This window comes from Neolamprologus multifasciatus, chromosome 13, assembly GCF_963576455.1.
Source record: "Neolamprologus multifasciatus chromosome 13, fNeoMul1.2, whole genome shotgun sequence".
NCBI classification, from domain to species: Eukaryota; Metazoa; Chordata; class Actinopteri; order Cichliformes; family Cichlidae; genus Neolamprologus; species Neolamprologus multifasciatus.
Genome location: NC_140451.1, coordinates 15,016,447 through 15,039,049, shown reverse-complemented (window position 1 = coordinate 15,039,049; position 22,603 = coordinate 15,016,447). Strand labels below are relative to the sequence as shown.

Genomic DNA, 22,603 nt, shown 5'->3' with positions numbered 1-22,603 from the left:
TTAGTTAAATAGAAAAGCAAAGAACTTCTACTACAAATCTATCCATCTATTCCACACAGCTCTTTCAGACCAACTTATTGAATGCTATAGGTAAATGTGTAAGAGGGAAAAGCTTAGGGAGAGCCAGAGAGAAAAAGAGTTAGAGAGAGAAAGAAGTGGTGGGGGGGATTGTTTAGATTTCCACTGAAAGTGTGAGAACGGCAGCCTGAGAGGGCATTTCCAGTTCTTTTTTTCCGAGAAGTCCTGCGCTGTGATGAGTTCCAGGTGAATTTTGTCAAAAAGGCGATGGAAATTTCAAGTAAGAAAAGCTGCTTCTCAAAATGCAGTTCCTGATGTTTGGTGAGCCTCAGGAGGAAAACCAATAGTGAAGGGAAAAAATGTGCGTAGACTCCAAGCAGGAGCAATGCTACTAATCCTACGGCACCCAAAGGCCCCTTAGGCCCCCAGGCGGAGAATCCCATAGTGACATCAATAGCCAAGCTAAAAACAACACACCACAGGCTTTCCGCAATGTAATGCACACAATAGCTGGCGTGACAAAGAACAAGCACCTCTGGGCTGACGGAATAAAGTCAGCTGTGTGCAAGAGTGAATTGCAGTTGAATGCTTTAATGCACTTCATCCATACCACAAGGTGCAGTGTATCCAGCTAATCCAGGCTGGCCCGAGTCTAAAGCAAGTTGAGGTAAATGTGACCAAAGTCAGTATCTAAGGGTCAGTGGGTACAAGCCTCCTTCACACCAAAACATATACTTTTCTGCATCTACTAAGTTACATGAGCATCTGTACTAGGTAATTATTTTTATATATTTTTTATAATAAAAGTTAATGGGTTTGTTGCTGTTACGAAGCTGGCAAGCATTCTTATGACTCTTGTATGTAGAGATACCAGTCCCTCCATATCACTGTAACATGTGAGGCAATAAAAATGCTAACTATAAGCTGAATAAATAAATGAGACTTGAATAAATGAATTTTATAGTTTCACTGCGAGTGATGTAATATTCTTCATAGCACTATAATAGATGTGAACGCCGGCCCAAGCTGTCTACTTATTAGACACCAACAAATTGACTCCAGATTGGTTCAAGACAGTGATGTGGAAGTAAGGCCACATAAACCCAGACTGCATCATGGAACAGCTTTACTCCAAGGCCATCATCCAGCATGGAATCTCCTCCTGCCATCCCCTATGGCAGTCTTAATCCTCCTGCGCTACGGAGTAACATTCAAGATGAATGATACTGATGATGGCATGTCCTGTCTGTCTGTCACGGAAATGTTTGTATAACCATGATTTTTGTTTTTAACCATGACCTTTTTCATTCACACCACAAACTTAACACTTTTATTGCCTCAAAAACGATCCGTGTCTTGTGCCTTACGTAACTTGCGAAACACTCATAGATGCCTTATGTAAGACTATTACATCTGCCAAATAGTAGCCCCTTCAAGGGTAAAATGGAAGATGAGGCTCACACCAGTAATCGGTTCCAAGTCAAGCAAATTCTTCGCTTTGTGGGTTAGATCTCAACGTCATCCAATCTGCGTATGGACTGAGGAGATGTCTCTGCCTCTATCAAAGATTGGAGGTTAAGGCCAGGATTAGTCAGACTATGAATGAGAAAAGACGTGAAAAAGATTTGACAACGCTCAGCAACATAAAAACTTCAATATGTGCCTTTCAAAAAAATGCATTTGTATTAAAGAATACTATCATTATCAGGATAAGTGCAATGTTTATGGTTTAGGGTGAAAAATCTTTTTTAGTAAAGAGTTCTGTCCCTTTAGGCCAAGCAATGATTGAATTCAATTCAGTTTTATTTATATAGTACCAAATCACCACAACAGTCATCTCAAGGTGTTTTATATTGTAAGCTAAAGACCCTGCAATGCAAGAGAGAAAACCTCAACATCAAACAACCACCTGTGAGCAAAAACTTTGCGACAGTGGAAAGAAGAAAACTCCGTCAGAACCAAGTTCGAACAGGGGGAACCATATGCTGCGACAGGCTGGGGGTGATGGGAGGAAGACGGGACAAAAGACACAGTGTGGAAGAGAGCCAGAAATGAATAACTAAAGATTAAATGCAGAGAGGTGTGTAAGCACACAGAGAGCAGCCTAGGCCTATTGCACTAAGGGAGAATTTAGGGTCACCTGATCCAGCCCTAACTATATGCTTTATCAAAAAAGAAAGTTTTAAGTCTAATCTTAAAAGTAGAGATGGTGTCTGTTTTACAAATCCAATTTAGGAGCTGTTTCCACAGAAGAGGAACCTTAAAGTAAGCCCTGCTCTATTGGGGTGATACAATACTATGAGGTCTTTAAGATAAGATGGGGTCTGATTATTCAACACCCCGTATGTGAGGAGAAGGAACTGAAATTTGATTCTAAGAAAAGCCAGGATGGAAGAAAAATGCTGTCTCTTTCTAATCTCTGTCAGTACTCTTGCTGCAGAAGTTTGGATCAACTGAAGGCTTTTCTCAGGGGGTTTTAAGGACACCCTGATAACAATGAAGTAATAAATGCATCGACTATTTTTCAGCATCACTCTAAGACAGGATGTTTCTAATTTTAGATAATATTGTGTGAATGTAGTCGTACATATTTATTTAACATGCACACTGAAGGACAAAAATGATCAAAAATGACTCCAGAATTCCTCACAGTGTTACTGGGGGCCAAGGTAATGCCATCAAGAATAAGTATCTGGTTCAACCCAGTAACATGACAAAATGTGTAATTAACATGCCAGTCCACCGTGTCCATTTCACGCTTTGCCTAGCCAAAGCGTGAAATGGACACGCATGCAGAAGTTGCATTACCAGCAGGGGGAGATGCTCCCCCGTGATTATTTTCATGTTTGCTTGGAATAAAATATCTCTCTCGGCTGTCACTGCATGTGACTGCAACTTACTGCAACGTCGGCATGCGTTCATGTGTGAAATGGAGATGGTGCACTATCTGTTACACACTTTGCCGTGATATCATGCTCAATTATCTAAGGTGAGGACATCCCAAAAAGAACGCTGGTTTGAGCGGGGAGTCAAAGAGGCCATTTATGTGACCAATGGTCATGACAATTTGCAGTCAGCCCATTATTAGTCAGTTGTGCTAGAGTCAATGATTATGCAAATGTACTGTTTATAAGGTTGGGGAAACCTCAATTGACACCGTGGAAGTCACTTGGATGAGTGACGAAATAATTCTCCAACTGGAGAAGCTACGTCCACATGACCAGAATGAACCTTTTTTTGGATTGGGTTGTCTGGTTAGACATTTTTAAACACTTAAACTTACACAACACTTACACCTAAAGCTGTTTCTCTTAAATTATCTTACATTATCTGCTAAAATGAGAAGCAATTGGAAATAAATTGTTCAAGCACTTGATTTAGAGCCTGGAGCATTTCCCAGGTGTCACAGGGCGAGAGTTGGGGTACACCCTAGAAGACGTACCAGTACACCACAAGGAGACAAACATTGGAGGAAGTTGGAGTTCCTGGACAGGGTCCATGCATTCACAGGGACAACATGCAAACTCCACACTTAAAGACTCTAGTGGGTATCAAAAAGTCCTTTCATACTGTAAGTCGCTTATATACACTGTGATGACTGACATTACAATGTAACCAATTACAATCCATCATACATGAAGGCTGAAATAATCATACAGGAAGTTATAAAGCTGGGTTCACATCTACTTCTTTAAATTTAATTTTCAAATATACTGCATACCCAAATGGAAATATTTTAACAGAATTCCAAATACATATAAGAGATTTGATTTAAAAAGCAACATCTTCCAGTTTTTGAAACAATTCTGGTTTAGCATGTGGACAAAATATCACTTTACCGCTAAGTGGTTCACTGGTGAGCTGGTGGGTATTAAGTGATTAACAAGATGATATATAATAGTATTAGACAAAGATACAATCGAATGGAATTACTATTACACAAGACAAATACATGCATATACATAACAAGGGTAGTTTTTTTCACATGAACGGTCGAATCACCTCACCTTGTTCTGTGTGATGCAGTGGATGGCTCTGCTGTGGGCATCAGGCACCTCCGAGGCAACTGTGCCTTTGTTCATGTCAAATACTTGAATAGACCGATCTGACCCACACACCAAAACAATGTCTGAAACAGCTTGTTAAGTAATGTTTTAACGTTTATCTGAGAGGACCAGCACCTCAAACAAAAATAACATATATTTAATCAACTATTTTCTATCATTTACAACCTTGGTAGCTTTTTAGGGGCATGTGATGTATTCAGTCAAAAACTGAATACAATGGTTTGCCTTCCTGTAGACACCTTAATTCATTCCATGCTGTTTTATGTAAGTAGACAGAAATGAAAAGAAGGCCTTGTAGGCCTTATTATGGTGTACATGGACACTCCTACTAAAGAACAGTGTTAAAATCTCATGAGATATTTTAACAGTTTTAAAAATCCAAAATATTTCATACACACTTTGACCTATGAAGGCTGCCATTATTTTATATGACCAATCAATTTTATGATGTAAACCTGTTGCATCCCACAGCTATCATTACAAAGTCGCTATTTCTGACAGACTGGGCAGTTTCCAGAAGAACTTAACATTACTCTGTCTATGCAACTGATCCATTTCACTAAGAAAAATAGCTCACAAATGCTGTTGGTTATATGTGACAATTTTCACTTATGAGTCTAAATGCTCTCAGATAGCAAATGAAACTTCAGTTTTTTGTTCTTACCGTTCCCAATTCAAGTGCATAATCCTTGCTAAAGTGGCCACTTCAGGACAAATAGCACTGGCTACCATTCATCTGCAATGAGTGTTGGCTGTCAGTTCACTGTTTACCCCAGCTGTCAATATGTGTCCATGTCTATTTACTATGTGAAAATAGTAAATAGTAAATAAAGTGGAGCAGAACTGCTCCTGAGAGGACCTCTTATTAGAGGATTTATTGGAAAATAAATGCATTGTAAACCCTCAAATTCCTCACATTCCTAAATAAACTACAGAAAACCTCATTCATTTACAGGTAGAATCCACAATGGAAGCCCTGGGACAACATCTAAAGACACCATAGACAAACTGCTGTGGATGACATGGGAAATGTCTGTATATGTGCAGTCTGAACTGAAACACCTCTGCTGTACGAACAGTAACAACAGGAGGAAGGATACGGGAAAAAAAATCATTGATCGCAGACAAGGCGGTGATGTCTGTTGCTGATGTTGTCGTAAAGCATCCGGCCAATTTGCTGACACTCCGTTGATGATATCTAAGGAGAAAAAACAGCTTGAATTTGTCTCACTTTCTTCACAATACATCCATGTATACAGCTTCATGACAAAAAAGATTATATAGGAAGACCAATGAAGAAAATACATACATAAACCAATAGTTTACGTAGCATTTATAAGGGACACATGGTAAACTGTTGTGTATCTATTTACATGAATAAATCACTTGCAATTACCTTTTTATGTCATCGCGCGTGATGTCCAGGTTATACAGGTACAGGTACAGAGAGGGCCCGGATGCCAAAAGTACAAATTTGTCGAGATAATAAAACTGAGCACCTCTAATGGGTTTGGAGAACATTTTGTCACCCTAGCAGAGACAAAAATCAGCCTTAGAAGTATTTTTTTTTTAAATTTAATTATTGAAACATTTGCAAGACTTCAGTTTTACTTCAGTTTTTACTTCAGTCTTACTTATACCAGTATACCAGACCACATCTCATCAACACAGACTCACAATTTGGAGTGGTTAACAAACTTTTTCTCACAACTGCAACTCTTAGAAGCCATTTGTGATCGTGGCTCACCCAGACATAGCCCTTGTCCCTGAAATGACTTGTATTCATTGCCAAGCTGTTTCACAAAAATACCAAGCAGTCAAAGGCTGTAGACCCAGCCAAACTGTCTAACTGAGCGAAACAAAGCAGGGATGATAAGCATCAGATATGGGGAGACCTTGGAGCTTAAGGACAGACCCTTGTTTTTACTTGGCATGACAGAGCAACTGAGTGTCCCATTAAATATGATACCCAGTGAGGTAAGGAGGGTCTGCATACGATCAGAGTTTTGGATGCTCCAACTTCAGTTGAGGCTTTGATAGCAAAAGTGCCATCACTGCGCCAAGAAACACATTATTTCATAATTGCATTAATTTGGCTTTCTGCGTTGGCCTCCTTGTTTTTAAATTCCATTAGTTTTCTAATTAGCAGTGGAAACAGTGAATTGAGCAAGTTCTGTACAAACATGTCCAAGATACAATCTGATCATTACATAGAAATTGTCCTATTATAAAGGTGTGCTATGACTGAATTTTATGAACCACAGATGGAAATGGAAAAAGTTTGAACATTTTACCTAACCATTAACACATCGGAATGACAGAAGGAGATCTGTAGGGGACTAAAATCCTTCCAACAATCACACTGATCTTTGAAAACACAAGACAAATGTGTGGAGCTATCTATTAGTTATGTAGTCATTTTATTGAACTTCTACATCAATTTTAATTTTTTTAGACCTTCGGAGAGAGGACATTTTTGCAATATGAGGTCACTCTGGCTGGTCTTTATTACACTGGTTTTTATGGTTAGAACTTGGACTTCCAAGGAATGAGGGAAATTTCATAAAGGCTTAAAGTAGGCCATGTAGTTGTGATGGGAGATTAAGGTGACAGGGAGTGAAAGTAAGAAAAAAAAAATAAGACACCGGTATAAGTGTATGCGCATTCACTGGGGATTTACCATGATAATGGCAGGCTCTGAGTTACAGTGAGTCCATATTTGGAGTGACAGGTCTTCTGACGCACTCAGCCACCACCGTCTGCTAAGGCTCCAGCTCAAACTGCTTATTGACTTGTCATGCCCTGGATAAAAGAAGGCACGACTTTAGTAACCTGGTAACACAGAGTGTGGCTACAACATCTACTTTTATGGTACTGCTAAGAGAGCCGGGCAGACAGAAGAGAATATGCTTGTGGTGACCTACGTGTCACCTCAGCTTCTCTCCTTTTATCTCTGCTGCCCCCTTGTGGAGACCTGTGATCCAGCTGCACTTCAGCCATCAAGTGATGCCTGACTTGTCTGTCAGTGTTAATTTTACTGCCCGGGACCACTCGTCTCAGAAATGCTTTAATCTTTCACACTGTATATAATAGCGACATATGCTTAGTTTAAACCTAAAAGGTCTCAGAAGAGAATGTGAGCCTTTCAACAATTATTGCTCTGAAACATAAGCAAACCACAGTATTCTGGTAACAGAGAGCTCAGTGTTTAGTTTTTGACAATGATAGCTTAGTGAGTTAACTAGAATTTTCTTTAAAACTCTCATGTCAAGCCATGCATTCATTTCAGAGTAGGTCCAGGTTATTCAGAAGAGCCCAAATGAGTTATCCAAGCCAAGAGCAGACTTATGATTATTAACATCCTTCTTATCTCTGTGAGGTGCCAACTCTTAAACCTTAGCATCATTTGAATCAGTTAAGAAGTTGTATGTCGAACATAAAAAAACCCTCTTTTGATGAGAAACACAAAAATATCAAACAAAAGTACGGGTACTCATCTCTGCATCGCACACCTATGTAGACAGCTGGAGTGCCATTAAGGCAGGACTTGTACAGTAACAGTGTGCTGTCTCCAAGACCACACAGGATTTGTTTTCCATCACCTTGGGAGGGACAAGGAAACACGGGATTGTTTTATTAGGATTTTTCAGTCCGCAGCTGATTTATTACAGCCAAAAATAGTAAAGCAGCCTTTAAGACACAACTGTGAAATGTTGTGTTTGAAAGAGGAACATTCATCTTGAGAAAACAGCAACAGTGAAACTGTTTCTAATATACTGCCAGCTATTTTTCATAAATTATTGTTACCTTACTTCACCCTTACAGCTCAGGATGGACAATACTCCATGCAGTCGACAGTTATTAGATCTACTAACGGTTCGACATTGGCAGGTGTTTCTAATACAATCCCAAATCTGACTTATAACCTCAACCTTTAGCATTTCAACTGTTTAAATAATAGTTAAAAACACATAATAATAATAGACAAAAAGACAAAATTACTCATATTAACCTACCTGAATACTGAAGACATGAGACATGCTTCTTCACGCTCACATCAGCACACGGGATAGCCGGTGCCACACCGTCTGCTGGGTAATCTTTAAGGAGGGAACCTCTAAATGGCAAAAGTATGTTCACTATTCACGTTTTATTAACACTGTCTTTTAAATGAAATTAGCTTAGGTCACTTACGTATTTCCATCAGCCTTTTTCCTAGAGGAAGAATTTTTTTGAACATTTGTTTTGGGTGAAAACATGATCCTCCTGAAAAGAGGATAAACTAAATTTAAAAAAGAAAAACATATACAAACAACCAAATAAAATATATATACATATAGCAACTATATTTTACCTAACAAAAAGGAAATATGAGATTAAACAATAATTAAGCGAATAAGTGCTTTAAACTTTGGACAGACCAATAAACTGTAATCTGATTATCTATCTGGCAAAAAGTTATTCTGTGATCATACCTCGGGGCACTAGTGTATCCAGATGACTTCACTTTACAGTGGAAAACCAGAGGCTGGTCCTTTACACCTCCTTCATTAAAAGATAAGATGCTCATTAGGACACCAGCGAAGAAGTGTGTATTATAACGAGTATATATGTCTGCATTTCTAAAACATGAATCAATAGATGGTGCAGTGGCAGGATGAGGTAAGATTCTTTAATATTGCTAAAATGACAATATATCTACCAGTATCGTGAAGCAGTTTCATATTTTAAAAGGAGGATTCAAGATTTCTGGGTGACCACTCCATGCTGTAAGCATTAAGTGTATAAAGCCATGAAGGGTGATGGTTCACTATGAGCTCACTTTTTCCACAGCCATTAAAATTTGTGAGCACTTCCAAAAACTGTTCTTCTGTCAAACAGAGGGGAAGTAAGAAAAGGTCATATAGTCTCCAGGGCCAGGCGTATATATACGTACACACTCTCTGGTCACGTTAGGTACACCTTGCTGATACTGGACCTAACCCCTCTTTTGCCTTCAGAACTGCCTTAATTTGTGACTATATAGATTCAACAAGGTTATGGAAAACTTCTTTAGAGATTTTGGTTCATGCTGACATGACAGTATCACACAGTTGCTGCAGATGTTTGCACTGCACATCCATGAAGCAAATCTCCCATCCCACCACATCCCAAAGGTGCTCTATTCGATTGAGATCTGGTGGCTGTGGAGTTGATTTGAGTACAGTGAACTCGCTTATATGTTCCAAGCTTATCCTGCTGGAAACATCCATCTAATGTGCAAACTGTAGAATTTAAATGATGCTCAGTTGGTACAAAGATGCCCAAAGTGTGCCAGTGATGAGAGGATGGAAACTTCTGACCACAACTGTATGTCTAAACAAGTTTAAGTGTACAAAACCTGAATTGCATAATTCACCTGGTATCACAACAGTTAAGTTTCAAGTTTCAAGTTTCAAGTTTTATTTGTCATATGCAAGTTAGGACAGGGTCAACATTGCAATGAAATGTGTTTGACGAGCAGCAGTCACTCAGCAGCATGATACAGTACAGAAAATATAATAAAATATAATAAAATAAAATATAAAAATATAAAAATAGTAAGGAGCTAAATATTAGAGAGACATGGTAAAAGAGAAAAGATGACTAAATATATATGTATCTATAAATATAAATATATGTACACTAGTGATTAAATAAGAAAATCTTGAAAAGAAATATGACGGGAGGGCAGATGGGATATTGCACAGGAATGAGCAGCAGAAAATTACAGTATTGCACTTTAAATATAAATATCAATGACAATAAAGTGAAGTGACCAGTGCAGATTAAACAGAGTACTTGTGAAGCTGCAGGGTAGCTTCTGAGTGCTGTGTTGTGTGTGTTTAAGTGTTGTGGTTGAGGTGTCGTACGGCTTGGTGGTAAAAACTGTTTTTAAGTCTTGTAGTCCGAGCAGACAGACTCCTGTAACGTCTGCCAGATGGTAACAAGGAGAACAGCTGATGTGCTGGGTGGCTGTGGTCCTAGATGATGCTGTGTGCTTTACGGAGGCATCGCTGGAGGTAAATGTCCTGAATGGCAGGAAGCCTCGTGCCAGTGATGTGCTCTGCTGCCTTCACCACCCTCTGTAGTGCTTTACGGCTGCTGGCAGAGCAGCTTCCGTACCAAACTGTGATGCAGCTCGTCAGCAAGCTCTCAATTGCACACCTGTAAAAATTTGAGGTGATGTTGGCGTTCATGCTAAACTTCCTCAGCCTCCTCAGGAAGTAAAGCCGCTGGCGAGCTTTCCTGATAGCAGTGTCTGTGTGAAGGGACCAGGAGAAGTCCTCGGTGATGTTGACTCCAAGGAACTTGAAGCTGCTGACCCTTTCGACCTTGACACCGTTGATGTGGATGGGCTGGTGTTCTCTGACTGGTCGTTTCCGGTAGTCCACTATCATCTCTCTAGTTTTGCTGATGTTGAGAGTCAGGTTATTTTCCAGGCACCACTCGTACAGTGCCATCACCTCCTCTCTATAGGCCGTCTCATCATTGCCTGTGATAAGGCCTATGATGGTTGTGTCATCAGCAAACTTGATGATGGTGTTGGACTCGTGTTTAGCAACACAGTCGTGTGTGAACAGGGAATATAGGAGGGGGCTAAGCACACAACCCTGTGGCGTACCTGTATTTAAGATGAGTGATGAGGAGGTGTGCTTACCAACTCTCACCACCTGGGGCCTGTTTGTGAGGAAGTTTAGAATCCATCTGCAGATTGGTGTTCCCAGCCCAAGGTCGACGAGCTTCGTGGCAAGTTTCGAGGGGATGATGGTGTTAAATGCAGAGCTGTAGTCGATGAAGAGCATCCTTGCATATGTATTCCCTTTTTCCAGGTGAGTGAGGGTGGTGTGCGTTGCCAGGGCGATGGCATCCTCTGTGGCTCTGTTTGTCCGATAGGCAAACTGAAGAGGGTCCAGTGTGTCAGGGAGGGAGGAGCAGATGTGACCTTTGACCAGCCGCTCCAGGCACTTCATGATGACGGATGTCAGTGCAACAGGACGGTAGTCATTCAGACAGGAGACCACTGATTTTTTGGGAACGGGAATGATGGTGGATGCTTTGAGGGCCGTGGGGACCACTGACTGCCTCAGGGAGAGGTTGAAGATGTTGGTGAACACCTCTGCCAGCTCGTCTGCACACACTCTGAGTAGCCGGCCTGGGATGCCGTCTGGTCCTGGAGCTTTGTGAGGATTTACCTTTTTAAAGGTCCATCTCACAGCTTCTGTTCTCAGAGTTAAAGTTGCAGCCTCACTGTCCTCCTGAGGGTAGAGGATCTGCTCTCTGTTGTCTGCATCAAAACGAGCATAGAAGTTGTTGAGCTCGTCTGCGAGAGATGCAGTGGGCTGAACACTGACTGTGTTGACCTTCTTGTAGTCAGTGATGCAGCGCAGTCCATTCCACAGTCGCCTGGTGTCAAAGCTGTGGTAGCTGGACTCCATTTTGTCCCTGTAGTCCTTTCTGGCCTTTTTTATGGACTTTCGGGGGTCATACCTGGCTGCTTTATAAGCATCAGCATCCCCGGAGTTAAAGGCAGAGGTCCGCACTTTTAGCTTGGCGCGAACGTCTTTATTTACCCAGGGTTTCTGATTTGGATATATGCGGACAGTGGTTTTTGTGATGATATCATCCATGTTATGTAGTATTTAAATGTTAGGTAAAGGTAAAGCATGTTAGGTAAAGCATTAGTTCTTTAAAGTTCTGTGAGACTGGTGGCTTACATGCAAAACCACCTTCCACTCCTCCAATGTGTTGTGAGACGGCATACTAAGTAGCTTTTGCTGCTTCAGAACAGATTACATGTTGAAAAGTAAGCATTTTAGGCCAATTAAATGGAGACGCAATCGCTTGGCGTTGCTTAATGGCCCTATTGATCTCCTGCTGATGTATAATGGTGCTTTAGTTTTACGGGGCAGTAAAAATCCCATAATTTACGCTGACTTTACAGTAGACAGTTATTTGAAGCAAAGTGAGAGTTTCAGACAAATTTCCAAGGAAAGTCATATGTGCGTAAAATCACAGCAGTTTGCTGTGCGCTTGTTTTACGGCATTCATTATGAATTAGCCTAATGACAAAAATTATTCAAAGATGTTTCTTAATATTCAAATCCTTTAGTCTGGTTCAGCACATCAGGATGTTCATTGTCTAATGGAACAGCTACAACACCCCAAAACTTTCTGCTCACTAAGTGAGACAGCTGTATGCTCTCCTCAGGTGTTTACTTGTTTACCTCCTGAGTTACTAAATAGGACATTATTCAAATATTCAAACACTGAGGTCAGCATATGTGTATGTAAGGAATCCCTATGATCCAGATTTCAGGCTGTAAACACTCAGAATCTAATAGTTGTTCCACTATTCCACTCTGTTTATCCCTAATATGGTCATTTGTGGCACAGATCTCTGGATCTGAGCACAGAAGCCCACCCACCCACCAACCTGTTGTTGATGGGAAGCCAAATACAAACAAAATTACTTAAAGGGAGCCAAAATGGCTTGCTACAGATAAACGCTATTCTAGCTGAGCTTAAAAAAAGCACATAGAAGAGCCCCTTTGAAATGTCCGATACTCTTTTGTTTGTTTATTTGTTTTATAAGAATTAGCCAACCAAGTCATGTTCTCAATCAGTCAACTCAGACCTCATTTTACATTAGCTATGTCACAGCTGTACTGACCTGTGATGAGAAGAGCAGACAGTAGCAGACAGCAATGTGAGTAGAACTAAAAGTATCAGAGGCACCTTAGTAAGCTGTCACAGAACTACATTACAAACATGAAGCTAAAGTAAGGCCACAGTGTGTGGTCTGTATCAAGGTAACTGTTCTTTTTTATTTAGACCTTGTAAAACTACATGCCCACATATTTAGGTATAGACCAAGGTGACGTTGAGAACCTCAGTTTCTCTATCTCTCTTTGATCTGGTTTCACAGAAATTTTTTTTCTCCGCATTCCAAGATTTTACATCTTCAAAACAGTGGAGGCAATTAATATTGCTTGGATCACAATGTTTTATGGGGAAATACAACTCATACAGTGGGTCCAATCATTTTCAGTTCATTATTTGCACTATTTTCTGTTCATTCTGTAAGAGAAGATCCTGTAGATCACTGCAGTTTAGTGGAAATTTTAGGGTCCAACGGCTTCTAGTGCTTTAAGGAGTAGGCGTGACGTGAAAAGGAAAGGGAACTCTATTGTGCTCCACGTCATCTGCCTTTCTTTGTTTCTTTATTTCATTTTATTCTTAATAAATTGTGACACCTCAGGTCAAACAGTAAAGCTGTCTATTCTCTCTGACAGAGAATCTAAATGAATCAGATTCACATCTGCAGTATTTTCATGCTGACTGATACTGATCTGATCACTCTATGGAAAATGTGTTTTGTGCATTGCTCGCAATTTATTCAGTCCTTCTGTTTTACTAGTTCCCTGAAATCCTTTCTATAAAATGACTTAATTCAAGCAACAGCACTCAGGGGTTATAGTACACATCATGCAAAAAGTAACAGCAGCTGATTATAATCATCTCAAAAAGCCAGGAGTCTTCAGTGCATGTGTAAGAGACCTTCAGTGGTCTTGCACACATGCAATGGAAGAACAATTCTATTTCCAAGGATCTTGGAGGTTTATTGCATAATTTGTATACAATTGTGTAGATAACTTTACGAATACAGAGGTGCATGGAGAGCAGCATGCTGGGTTAGTGTGTAAACGTTTGTGGTTTTTGGTCTGACAGTGCAGCCGCACGGCACCTCTAGACTCTTCAGTACACCCCCTGCACAGTCTGGCACTGGCAAATTCCTCAACTCCAGCTGTGAGGAGACAGCTAATACTGCCTCTCAGCACTACCTCTCTGTATGATGTATGTATGTAAATGTCAGTATTTAGTAGGTCGCTCCAGGAGAACAGTTCTAAGTCGCCAGATCCCAATCATAAACTTTATCTGTGATCCTAATGGTCCACCAGAGAAACACAAACAGGCTCACTTTACCTATGAATCCACAACAGGAAGAAGCAGCCAGTCAAAAAACCGGGTTAATGTAAAATAAACCATCAGTCTGCATGTGCTGCTCTAACTGAAGTACCTGTTTATGAAAACAGACAGTCGTATAAAACCCCAACAAATTGAGGGGAAGAAATCTTTAAATTGTGAATGTTTGCAGATAACTCCTGAAATTGCCAAGCAGACTTTTATTAACCTAACAGTAAAATTTAAGAGGAACAAATCCCCCGAGATTGCATCAGAAAAGACCTGTTAAATAAAATCAAATAAAAAATTGACAAATCAAATATGCGGTGCTACCTGCTGTGGCAACCCCTTGTGAATAAGGGAGCTGTTGAAAGTGGCTTTTATATGTGGTCAAGCAAAAAAAAACAAAACAGATAATGAGCCAGTTGTGAAATAAACTACAAAAAGGGTCACATTTTTAAAGCTCAAGGTCCTCAGATAGTAGTAGCTTTCTTTTTATTCTGTGTGTATGAGTATAAGTGAGAGGTGAGTGTTCGGGGATGCTGACCTTTCTTTTTAGGATAGCTGGGCTCCTTCCTCTTTAGCTCAGTATTGAGGGGAGAATTGGGCAGCGGAGGAGAACTGAAAACAAGAGAGGGGTGAAATGGAGGGGAGGGCTGGGGGAGTTACTGGAAATGAAGGAGCACAGCATTTTCCACTCTTATGGATTATTAGCCCCTCTGATTTCCAATGCCATGATATTGTTGACTCATGAAAAACCAGATGGCATGAATGTTTGTAATAGAGGAAGTTAATATGGAAATGTCAGAGTCAGAGGGCATTAGAGGCAGGAGGCCAACTTTAAAAAACAGCCCACAATCATATATAATACTGCCAGTGAGCTCAAATGACCAGACTAACAAAACTGTATAAAGGCATTGTTTTTGCAAGTTGTAACTGTCCCAAATGATTATGCTTTGGCTCACAAATAGCAAATTTGTTAAAGCAGACAAAAAGCACATTACGTTGATGAAATTAGTCCTTATTGGTGCTGCTGGACTTTGCTAGGTAATCATTTATGGAGTTATTGGTAATGGCTGAATGAATGTTCCTTCTTTCTCAGAGGACAATTTAAAACCTTTGGCATTTAAAAAGTAATCTTATTGTGACTGTTAGCTTACGTATGCAAATTTAAAAGTTTAGAATAGTATAAAGTGCAATCACTCACTAGCCAGAGCAGTTTTGTGCTTATCTCAAATAGTTAAAAAACACTTTTGTCTGTCATTTGTAGACTTTTTCTCATCTTTTTTTTATTTCATTTTTCACAAAACAAGTAGCTGAAATGCTTACTATTATACTACCCATAAAAATATAAAGCAAAACACAGTTTTAGACCTCAAGTAGCTACACTACAAGGCCACAGTGTCCCTCATCAAGTTCTATTAAACTTGAATTTTGGTTTTGATCAGTAAGATGAAGTGAGTAGGAAAAAAAGGTTTTGTCACTGTAGATCATCAAAATATTGTATCGCTACCTAATATTTTTCAGTTAACTCCAGCTTTACCTTGGGAACACTGAAAATCCTTTGCCACAAGCCAAGGGCCTTCCTAGGTCATATAGACGCACCTCCAACAGGACCACACATGGGGTAAACAAAGAGCTCACTAACATCAGCGTCTGTGTGGGAAATAAATTAAATCAATTAAAATTTTAATAAAAGAAAAAACACTATTCTTGTAGTAATAATATATACATAAACATGTGTTTTAAGCTGTTACACTGAGAGGACATTAAATACTTACTAATGTTTTACATAAAAGTTAGCCATAGGTGAACCATAAACTCTGTTATTTGGTAGAAGTTTTAAGAAAAGAACAAAGCAAAGCTGTTTAGGGATCGGTTTTAATGCTGCAGCCATTTTCAAAAATATTGTATGTTTACACACCAGATATAGTACCAGACATGGGGAAAGGTGGTGGGTGCATTTACACTCCAACAATCATAAAAGTTAATTTGCTAATATTCTCCTGCTGAGAATACGTGTAACTGTTTACATTTATTTCCTACAGAGTTTATTATATTTGGCAATCATCCAAAACCCTATGGAAAACTACTTTTTTCTATGATGTTGTTCTGGCATGTCTACAAATAATACTGCTGCACTTTATTTTAATTTCTACTTAGAACCTTCAAAAGTTCAGTGACTGTATGTTACATGGTTGTGACACCAATGAAATCAGTTTTCAAATTTGCAGACAAACACACATTAAAAGCATTATATTGCACTATCCTAACTAGTAAATCCTATCTCTTTATACTAAAAACAATACCAGCAACACTGTATTAATGATAGAAGTCAAGCTGAAAAGGCAATTTTAATGGAAATACTCACAGAGTTATCACACCCTGGAGAGATGGTCCATGAGCCAGCCATGGTGATGCTCAGCTTAGGGTAATCTACAAGAAAGAAAATCATATTCATCATCATGTGGTATCACATTCAAAAAAGAAATGACAGCAACTATTAAATTTATCTTTTAATGTCTCACCAGTGGAATCTCTCAGAGGAAACCACATGTTTTATTGGAGGCATACCTGAGTTTCTTAAAGAAAGGCAGAAAGATGGGAGAAGGCATATCACCAGCAGCCTACCTTTGAAATATATTGCTGCTACCAGTTCAGACGTAGCCACATCGACCACATACAGACCATCAGAGCTTCCAATACAAAACCAGCTGTTGTCACTGCAGGGCCCCCAAACAGAAACATGTGGAAAAACCATGTTAAGGGATTTTCTCGCAAAAAGAATTTTTCATTTGGGGTCAGACAAATGACACAAAAGATCAACATACTGATGTGATGAAGTGGCAAGACATGTACACCATAAAAGTATAGGCCTTGATTCAAGTTGCCTTTGACTTCATGTAGTCTAAACTATATACATTCAGCACACTGGAAACTAATACCACAGAGAAGAAAGGAGCTCTGCTCTTTTATCCACTTCCTGCTCTGGGCTGCATGCTGAGGTTTTGAGTTTGCGGGCAATTTATGTTTGGAAGGTTTTACATTTTTGTGCATCATTATTTTCATACTACTATGTGGAATCTTACTTGAGCAGAGCCCGTGAGCTACTTTAGTTTGGCACATCAGGCTGCACTGTGAGAAACATACATAACATACTTTAGTTCCCTAGTGTCCCAATTTATTTATATATTTAAGCTTTCCTTTTCACTCTGACACGTCAGCATCACTGCTCCTTCAACCCCTCCACCAACACAACATCCACAAGTCTCCAGAGCAAGATTTATTTATCAGTATCCAAATTTATAGAAACATACTCGCAGGGAATGATGAGCTGGTAGTCCAGATGCCAAACTCTGTTGTGCCAAACTGTACTGCTGTAATAAATCAATTATTTCAAATGTGTGCTGTCTGAATAGTGTCTAAACACTGATGCTAAGAGTGACTAGAAATGATTACTTTGTCTTATACAATGAATATGTGGCTTGCAAAGAAACTTCAACAACTTCAAATGATCACACACTGACTCTGCTTCCACTTGTTCTATAAGTCACTCTAACAGTAAAGTGTGAAGTCAGTAAGTTGCTGAGCTCTGCACTGAGATCACAAGCTTTCCTTACAGCAATTAGGAATCATACAAATCTAGTCATGTCTGCGTGTTTTTCAAGTGCCTGCCTCCTGTCACAGCAACAATATGTTTCAACGGTCTGAAACTTTATGTTTCGAGACAGCAGTTTCCTGCGACGTGTGAAGTTTCCTTCAGGTTTCCTGTGAGTGTGTGAACACGTGCAGCAATTAGTCCATACAAATGTGGCATGTCATAAGGACTTTTTTTCCAGGAGCTTGTGACACTGTGTTAATGGCAAAAATATGCAGCTTTTTTTTTTTTTAATTTGACATATGTGTTTTAAGTCATTTTGCTAATATTTTCCTGGATGACATACCATTTGCACTTTGTGGAATAATGAACAAAATAGAGCCCTTGAGAATACATATAGCTGACAGTCGTGCTTTATTAAGATTCCCTTTCAAAAATGAAGAGAACCAGATCTTCCTTGTGCTAAAATCAAACAATATGATCCACTGAGAGGGAGGAAACGAGTAAACGAAAGGCTTAGATCTTGTTTTTTCTTGTGACTAATGATTGAAAACTAATTGTAAACTACATCTACAACTCTGTGAACTAATCCATTCATCCACACTGTTTAGTTCATGTAGTTTTACCAGTTTAAAGGAAGTTATAATAAGGGTCAAGGCACCTATTCCAGCTAAGCTGTACTTACTTTTCTTGGTCACCATTGATGTCTGATAGAGGCCTACATAAAGCCATTTTGAGAACAGGTTTTGAAGTCACCACTTTATCAGCAGACGATTTTAAAACACACCCTGGAAGAAAACATCCAAAAGTAGCATAAAAGTAACTGAGTGAACTTTTCCAACTAGTTTAAAGAACTATCTGTTTCATGTCGCGTCACCTGCTTGATGGCTCCCAGTCTCTCGGTGCATTTGATGTCTTTTTTCCATCTTCTCAAGATCCATTTTGGTCACTAGGTGACACTTGTGGTCGTCACTGAGAGAAAAGCACCACACCTAAAACAGACAGTTGTCTTTCAGCTTGTGGAATTTCACTGTCTGAGCCTTTTGAGCTGCCGCGTACCTCAGTCACTAACCTGTCCATCAGTTGAACCAGTGATAAGATGCCTGTCCTCTTCCGAGAAGTATGCAGTGAGCAGTGGAGAGGCTAAAGGATTAAGGAAGTTCAATATTTTCAAACCTTCAAATTTTAGAAAATTGAAACCTATGGTTGAATAATCATAACTAATTTACTTTATGCTAATGGAGTGGCTTCTATCACAGGAACCCTGGGTACAGAAGGGAGAAAACCCCAGAAAGAGATACCAATCCTTAACCAACAGTCTAATCTGACATCCCAGTTTTTATAGTCCTATTTTAAAATAGAGTTATCATTTCTACTGTACAAAGTGAATAAGAGTATTGCAGGCTAAAGGGGCCAAGTTCAAAAGAATGAGTGTTTACCGCTTCACCAACATGATTTAAAATATTTACGTCATACCTGAAAGCACAAATGACTGGAAGAAAACAGCTTCAGTTTTTAAATCCCACACCTGACGAGACAAAAGTAAAAAGCTAAAAGTCCAAGTAAGGTGTGCACAATTTGTTTTTCTAAACCATTACACATCACTGTGGCTAAATAAAAAGTGTAAAATTTAAAGTAATACCCTAAAGGTGCGGTCTTCTGATGTGGTGACGAGGATATCGTTATTCCAGGGGCAGAACTCTGCTGATGTTACAGGTCCCAGGTGGCCCATCAAGGTATGGATCGTTTCTGGTCTCTGATGTGGAAAAAACAACCGTAAAACTTGAGTAAGAACAAGTGGTGATTACTGTCTTGTAGTAAATATTTTTTAAAAAGTCAATGAGGTGACTGTAGCTCAGCAGGCAGAGCAGGTCATCTACTAATCTTAAATCAGGTTTAATCCCTGGCTGCTCCAGCTTGCATGCAAAATATCCTTGCGCAAGATCTTAACCTCAAGTTGCTCTCTGCATCCATCAGAGTGTAAATGTGTATGAATGTTAGACAGAGCATAGAAAAAAGTGGTGGTATGAATGTGAATGTGAATTGGTGAATGAGGCACATATTTTTAAAAGCGCTGTGAGTGATCAGGTAGAGTAGAAAGTATAAAAAACAGTCCATTTACAACACTTTAGCTTAAATACATTGACCAAGTGGAAGACGTGCAGCATGATCATCTGGTACCTTTGAGCTGAGAATACATGCAGTTGCTCCCGTGCATGCAGCCACTCGTGCATCAGAGAAACAAAATGAAAGATGAACAACCTCCCCCAGCAAAGTCCCGATAACTGTTCCAGCTGCAACTTTACCTGCAAACCAAAATGTTTGTCTGCTTACATTTAAACTTAACTCGGGAAAATTATCATTTTCACTACATTACGTAATATGAAGCGTGTGCTAAAGTGGCTCCGCAACATTGCAAAACAGAGCTCTATAATGGGGAAAAATGTGTGTGATTTGGGATGGAGAAACGCTTTACTGCAGAGCACTTCTCACAGCATGCAACAATTCAGGGTCAAACACACAGAACTATGTATCTTTACCCTCCTGTGTTCTCTTCTGGCACAATTCAATATCCCAGACAATGACGTAATCAGCAGAGGCGGAGCAGAGGATAACAGGACTGCTTCTTTTTCCAAAAGTAAGGGCACTGATGTCACCATGGTGACCAGTTAGTACGAGGGGCTATGGAAAAAAAAAAAAACTTTAGTAAAGCATAAAGAATGGTCAATGGTCAAGAAGGTCAATGACATAGCAGCTCATGTATCTCACAATCCATTACAATTCACAGCTAATCGCCTGTAAAGTGACAAACATGACCTTGATCTCTAGCACAATTTTAAACAAAGATCTATTTAGTAGGTTCCCTACTGTCTGACAAAAACACCAGGCCATTTGTGATTGTGACTAAATGCAACATTAAAATATATAAAAGACGAGTGGATAATGTATAAAAGTTTGTTTGCCTGTCTGTGCATAAAAGTTTCACCGGTTTTGCCATTTTAAATGCACTATGCTGGAATCCACATAATCTGGCCCAGGGCTAGTAAATGTGTAAGACAGAGAGGTTAAACAGCCACCTGCTGGCCTTTTGGGGTTAGTGACACTGTTTATTCCAGATTAGTTCACCTCGAAACAAACTGGCTGGCAAAATGACAATAAAGTCCTTCATGTAAGAGGAAAAGCAATCTGTCCACGCGTGGCTTGTTTCGCGGTCATGGCACGAGTGAATTAAGAAACGAAAAAGAAAGTTGTCTGAATGCAGATGAACTGTTTGTTTAGTTTGCCATGATATGCTAAATCTAACGTGCAAATCTGGTAGATTTATTGTAAACTTCGCTGCAGCATTTCGGTAGGAATCCATCTCTGCGGGTCAAACATTCAAACAAATACTTTTTAATGACATTTTTGTATATATATGATTTTTTTTTAGATGTATTAAATTGTTCCGACGCTCTGTAGCCAGAGTGCGGACCATGGTGCAGACACTAACAATTGTTAGTTATTACTTAAATTACTTAAAAACTAACAAACCTTCTGCTGTCCGTCCTTTGTGCTGTAAACGAGCACTTCCTTGCCGTGCTGTGGTATGCTAAAATAAGAGTAACAGCATGCGAGCTGCCGGTGTGACAGGAGTCTGTCACAAGTCAAACTGAGCTTTTCAGTCAGCATCTTTGCCATCTGTCACAGGCTAACACCGTGACACGACCCTCCGCCTGCTGTGTTACGATCGTAACGCTAATTATCTCCTGGAAGAAGTGCGTGGAGCGTCATTATTAACTGTGTGTGCGCACTCATACGGTTACTGTCGTTATTATTAACTGTCCGTGCTCGTCGACACTTTAATCGCTTTAGAAATGTTGATCGTTGCTATGACACCGAACAAATTTCCGCCACAACAGATCGTCTATGTAGCAGCGCTTCACTCAAGGTGTAATACTAATGCTAGGCACGCAAACACGCACTGATTCCTGGTTTTGTTCTCTCACGTGCTTTAATCACGTTTGTTGTTTTAAAAATGTCTTCACGCAACATTTCGATCATCAAAACTGTACGCTTTGCCCAGTTTATGTAGCTTTTGCATCCAACTCCAGAAGTATTTGGAATTAGGGTTAGAGTGGAGCTTCTATAATAAACCATCCGTACTTGTACTTCACCATTTGACCGCAAGATGGTAGTCCCCGTTAGATTGTGTGCTTCTTTCTGTTAAAAAAACAGAGAGTGATTTGAGTAACAATCTACAACATACAACAGAGTTACTTAATTCAATTTAAATATGAAAACTTAGGTGGCATTATTGATTACAAGGTTATTTTGAGCTTCTTTTTATATTGTTAATGTTGCTCATCATCAGGTATAAATAATTTTATATTAAATATTTTATATTATTGTTAGTTGTAGAATTAGTAGTAGCATGCGCACAAGTGTTTTTTTCAGGATTTTATTTTATTATACGTTTTTACAAGGATTTCAAGTTGCTGGGGACCCACAGAAAAGATGATTCCATCAGAATTGTACTGTATTTTTAATTGCATAAAAAAGTGCAATAAAAACACAGTCCGATTACATCTGTAAATAAGCTCGTTACAAATTCAACTTTGCAAAGAAAGCAAGTTAGCCCATGATAAACTGATAAACAGTGACAATATGCTCAGTGGCATATTCAGTCTGCTTAAATAAGTTCACTTTCAGCATTTTAAAGCAAAAGAAAAGCATAATATCGCTTTTATTAATGCTTTTGTTGGAATTCACATTGCAACCTTGTGCCTAAAGTGTTCTGTAAAAAGAAAGTTCTTCATGGCGAAACGAAGAACCAATTTCTGCAGTAGAAGACATCAGAGGACAAGAAGTCTTAAGTGGATTTCGAGTCATCCTGTTTGCTAACAGTTTATAAAAAGAACTAACGGAAATGGGGGTTGCTGGGAATCGTAGTTCTCCT

At 39.4% G+C, this 22,603-nt stretch overlaps 1 protein-coding gene across 5 annotated transcripts in view; it reads right to left on the bottom strand.

Moving 5' to 3' along the window:
- Positions 1–21,548, bottom strand: part of wdr27 (WD repeat domain 27) — a 48,258-nt gene extending 26,710 nt beyond the window's left edge. For 4 of the 5 annotated variants that reach the window (XR_014877512.1, XM_085182309.1, XM_085182310.1 and 1 more), the window contains exons 1-20: positions 21,199–21,548; positions 20,208–20,349; positions 19,849–19,973; positions 19,310–19,423; positions 19,144–19,195; positions 18,740–18,810; positions 18,545–18,659; positions 18,353–18,455; positions 16,701–16,792; positions 16,441–16,505; positions 15,613–15,725; positions 14,617–14,690; positions 8,561–8,630; positions 8,280–8,351; positions 8,102–8,202; positions 7,598–7,687; positions 6,766–6,887; positions 5,482–5,615; positions 5,186–5,283; positions 4,026–4,147 (exon numbers count right to left, since the gene is read on the bottom strand). Coding sequence is in view for 4 of the 5 variants with exons in the window: in XM_085182309.1 (XP_085038435.1) it covers positions 4,026–4,147; positions 5,186–5,283; positions 5,482–5,615; positions 6,766–6,887; positions 7,598–7,687; positions 8,102–8,202; positions 8,280–8,351; positions 8,561–8,630; positions 14,617–14,690; positions 15,613–15,725; positions 16,441–16,505; positions 16,701–16,792; positions 18,353–18,455; positions 18,545–18,659; positions 18,740–18,810; positions 19,144–19,195; positions 19,310–19,423; positions 19,849–19,973; positions 20,208–20,349; positions 21,199–21,345 (2,022 nt within the window). In the remaining variant the exon portion in view is untranslated. Of the gene's footprint in view, positions 1–1,479; positions 1,577–4,025; positions 4,148–5,185; positions 5,284–5,481; positions 5,616–6,765; positions 6,888–7,597; positions 7,688–8,101; positions 8,203–8,279; positions 8,352–8,560; positions 8,631–14,616; positions 14,691–15,612; positions 15,726–16,440; positions 16,506–16,700; positions 16,793–18,352; positions 18,456–18,544; positions 18,660–18,739; positions 18,811–19,143; positions 19,196–19,309; positions 19,424–19,848; positions 19,974–20,207; positions 20,350–21,198 lie in introns of all 5 variants that reach the window. The other variant, XM_085182312.1, reaches the window with a different exon arrangement.
- Positions 21,549–22,603: the final 1,055 nt, after the last annotated feature.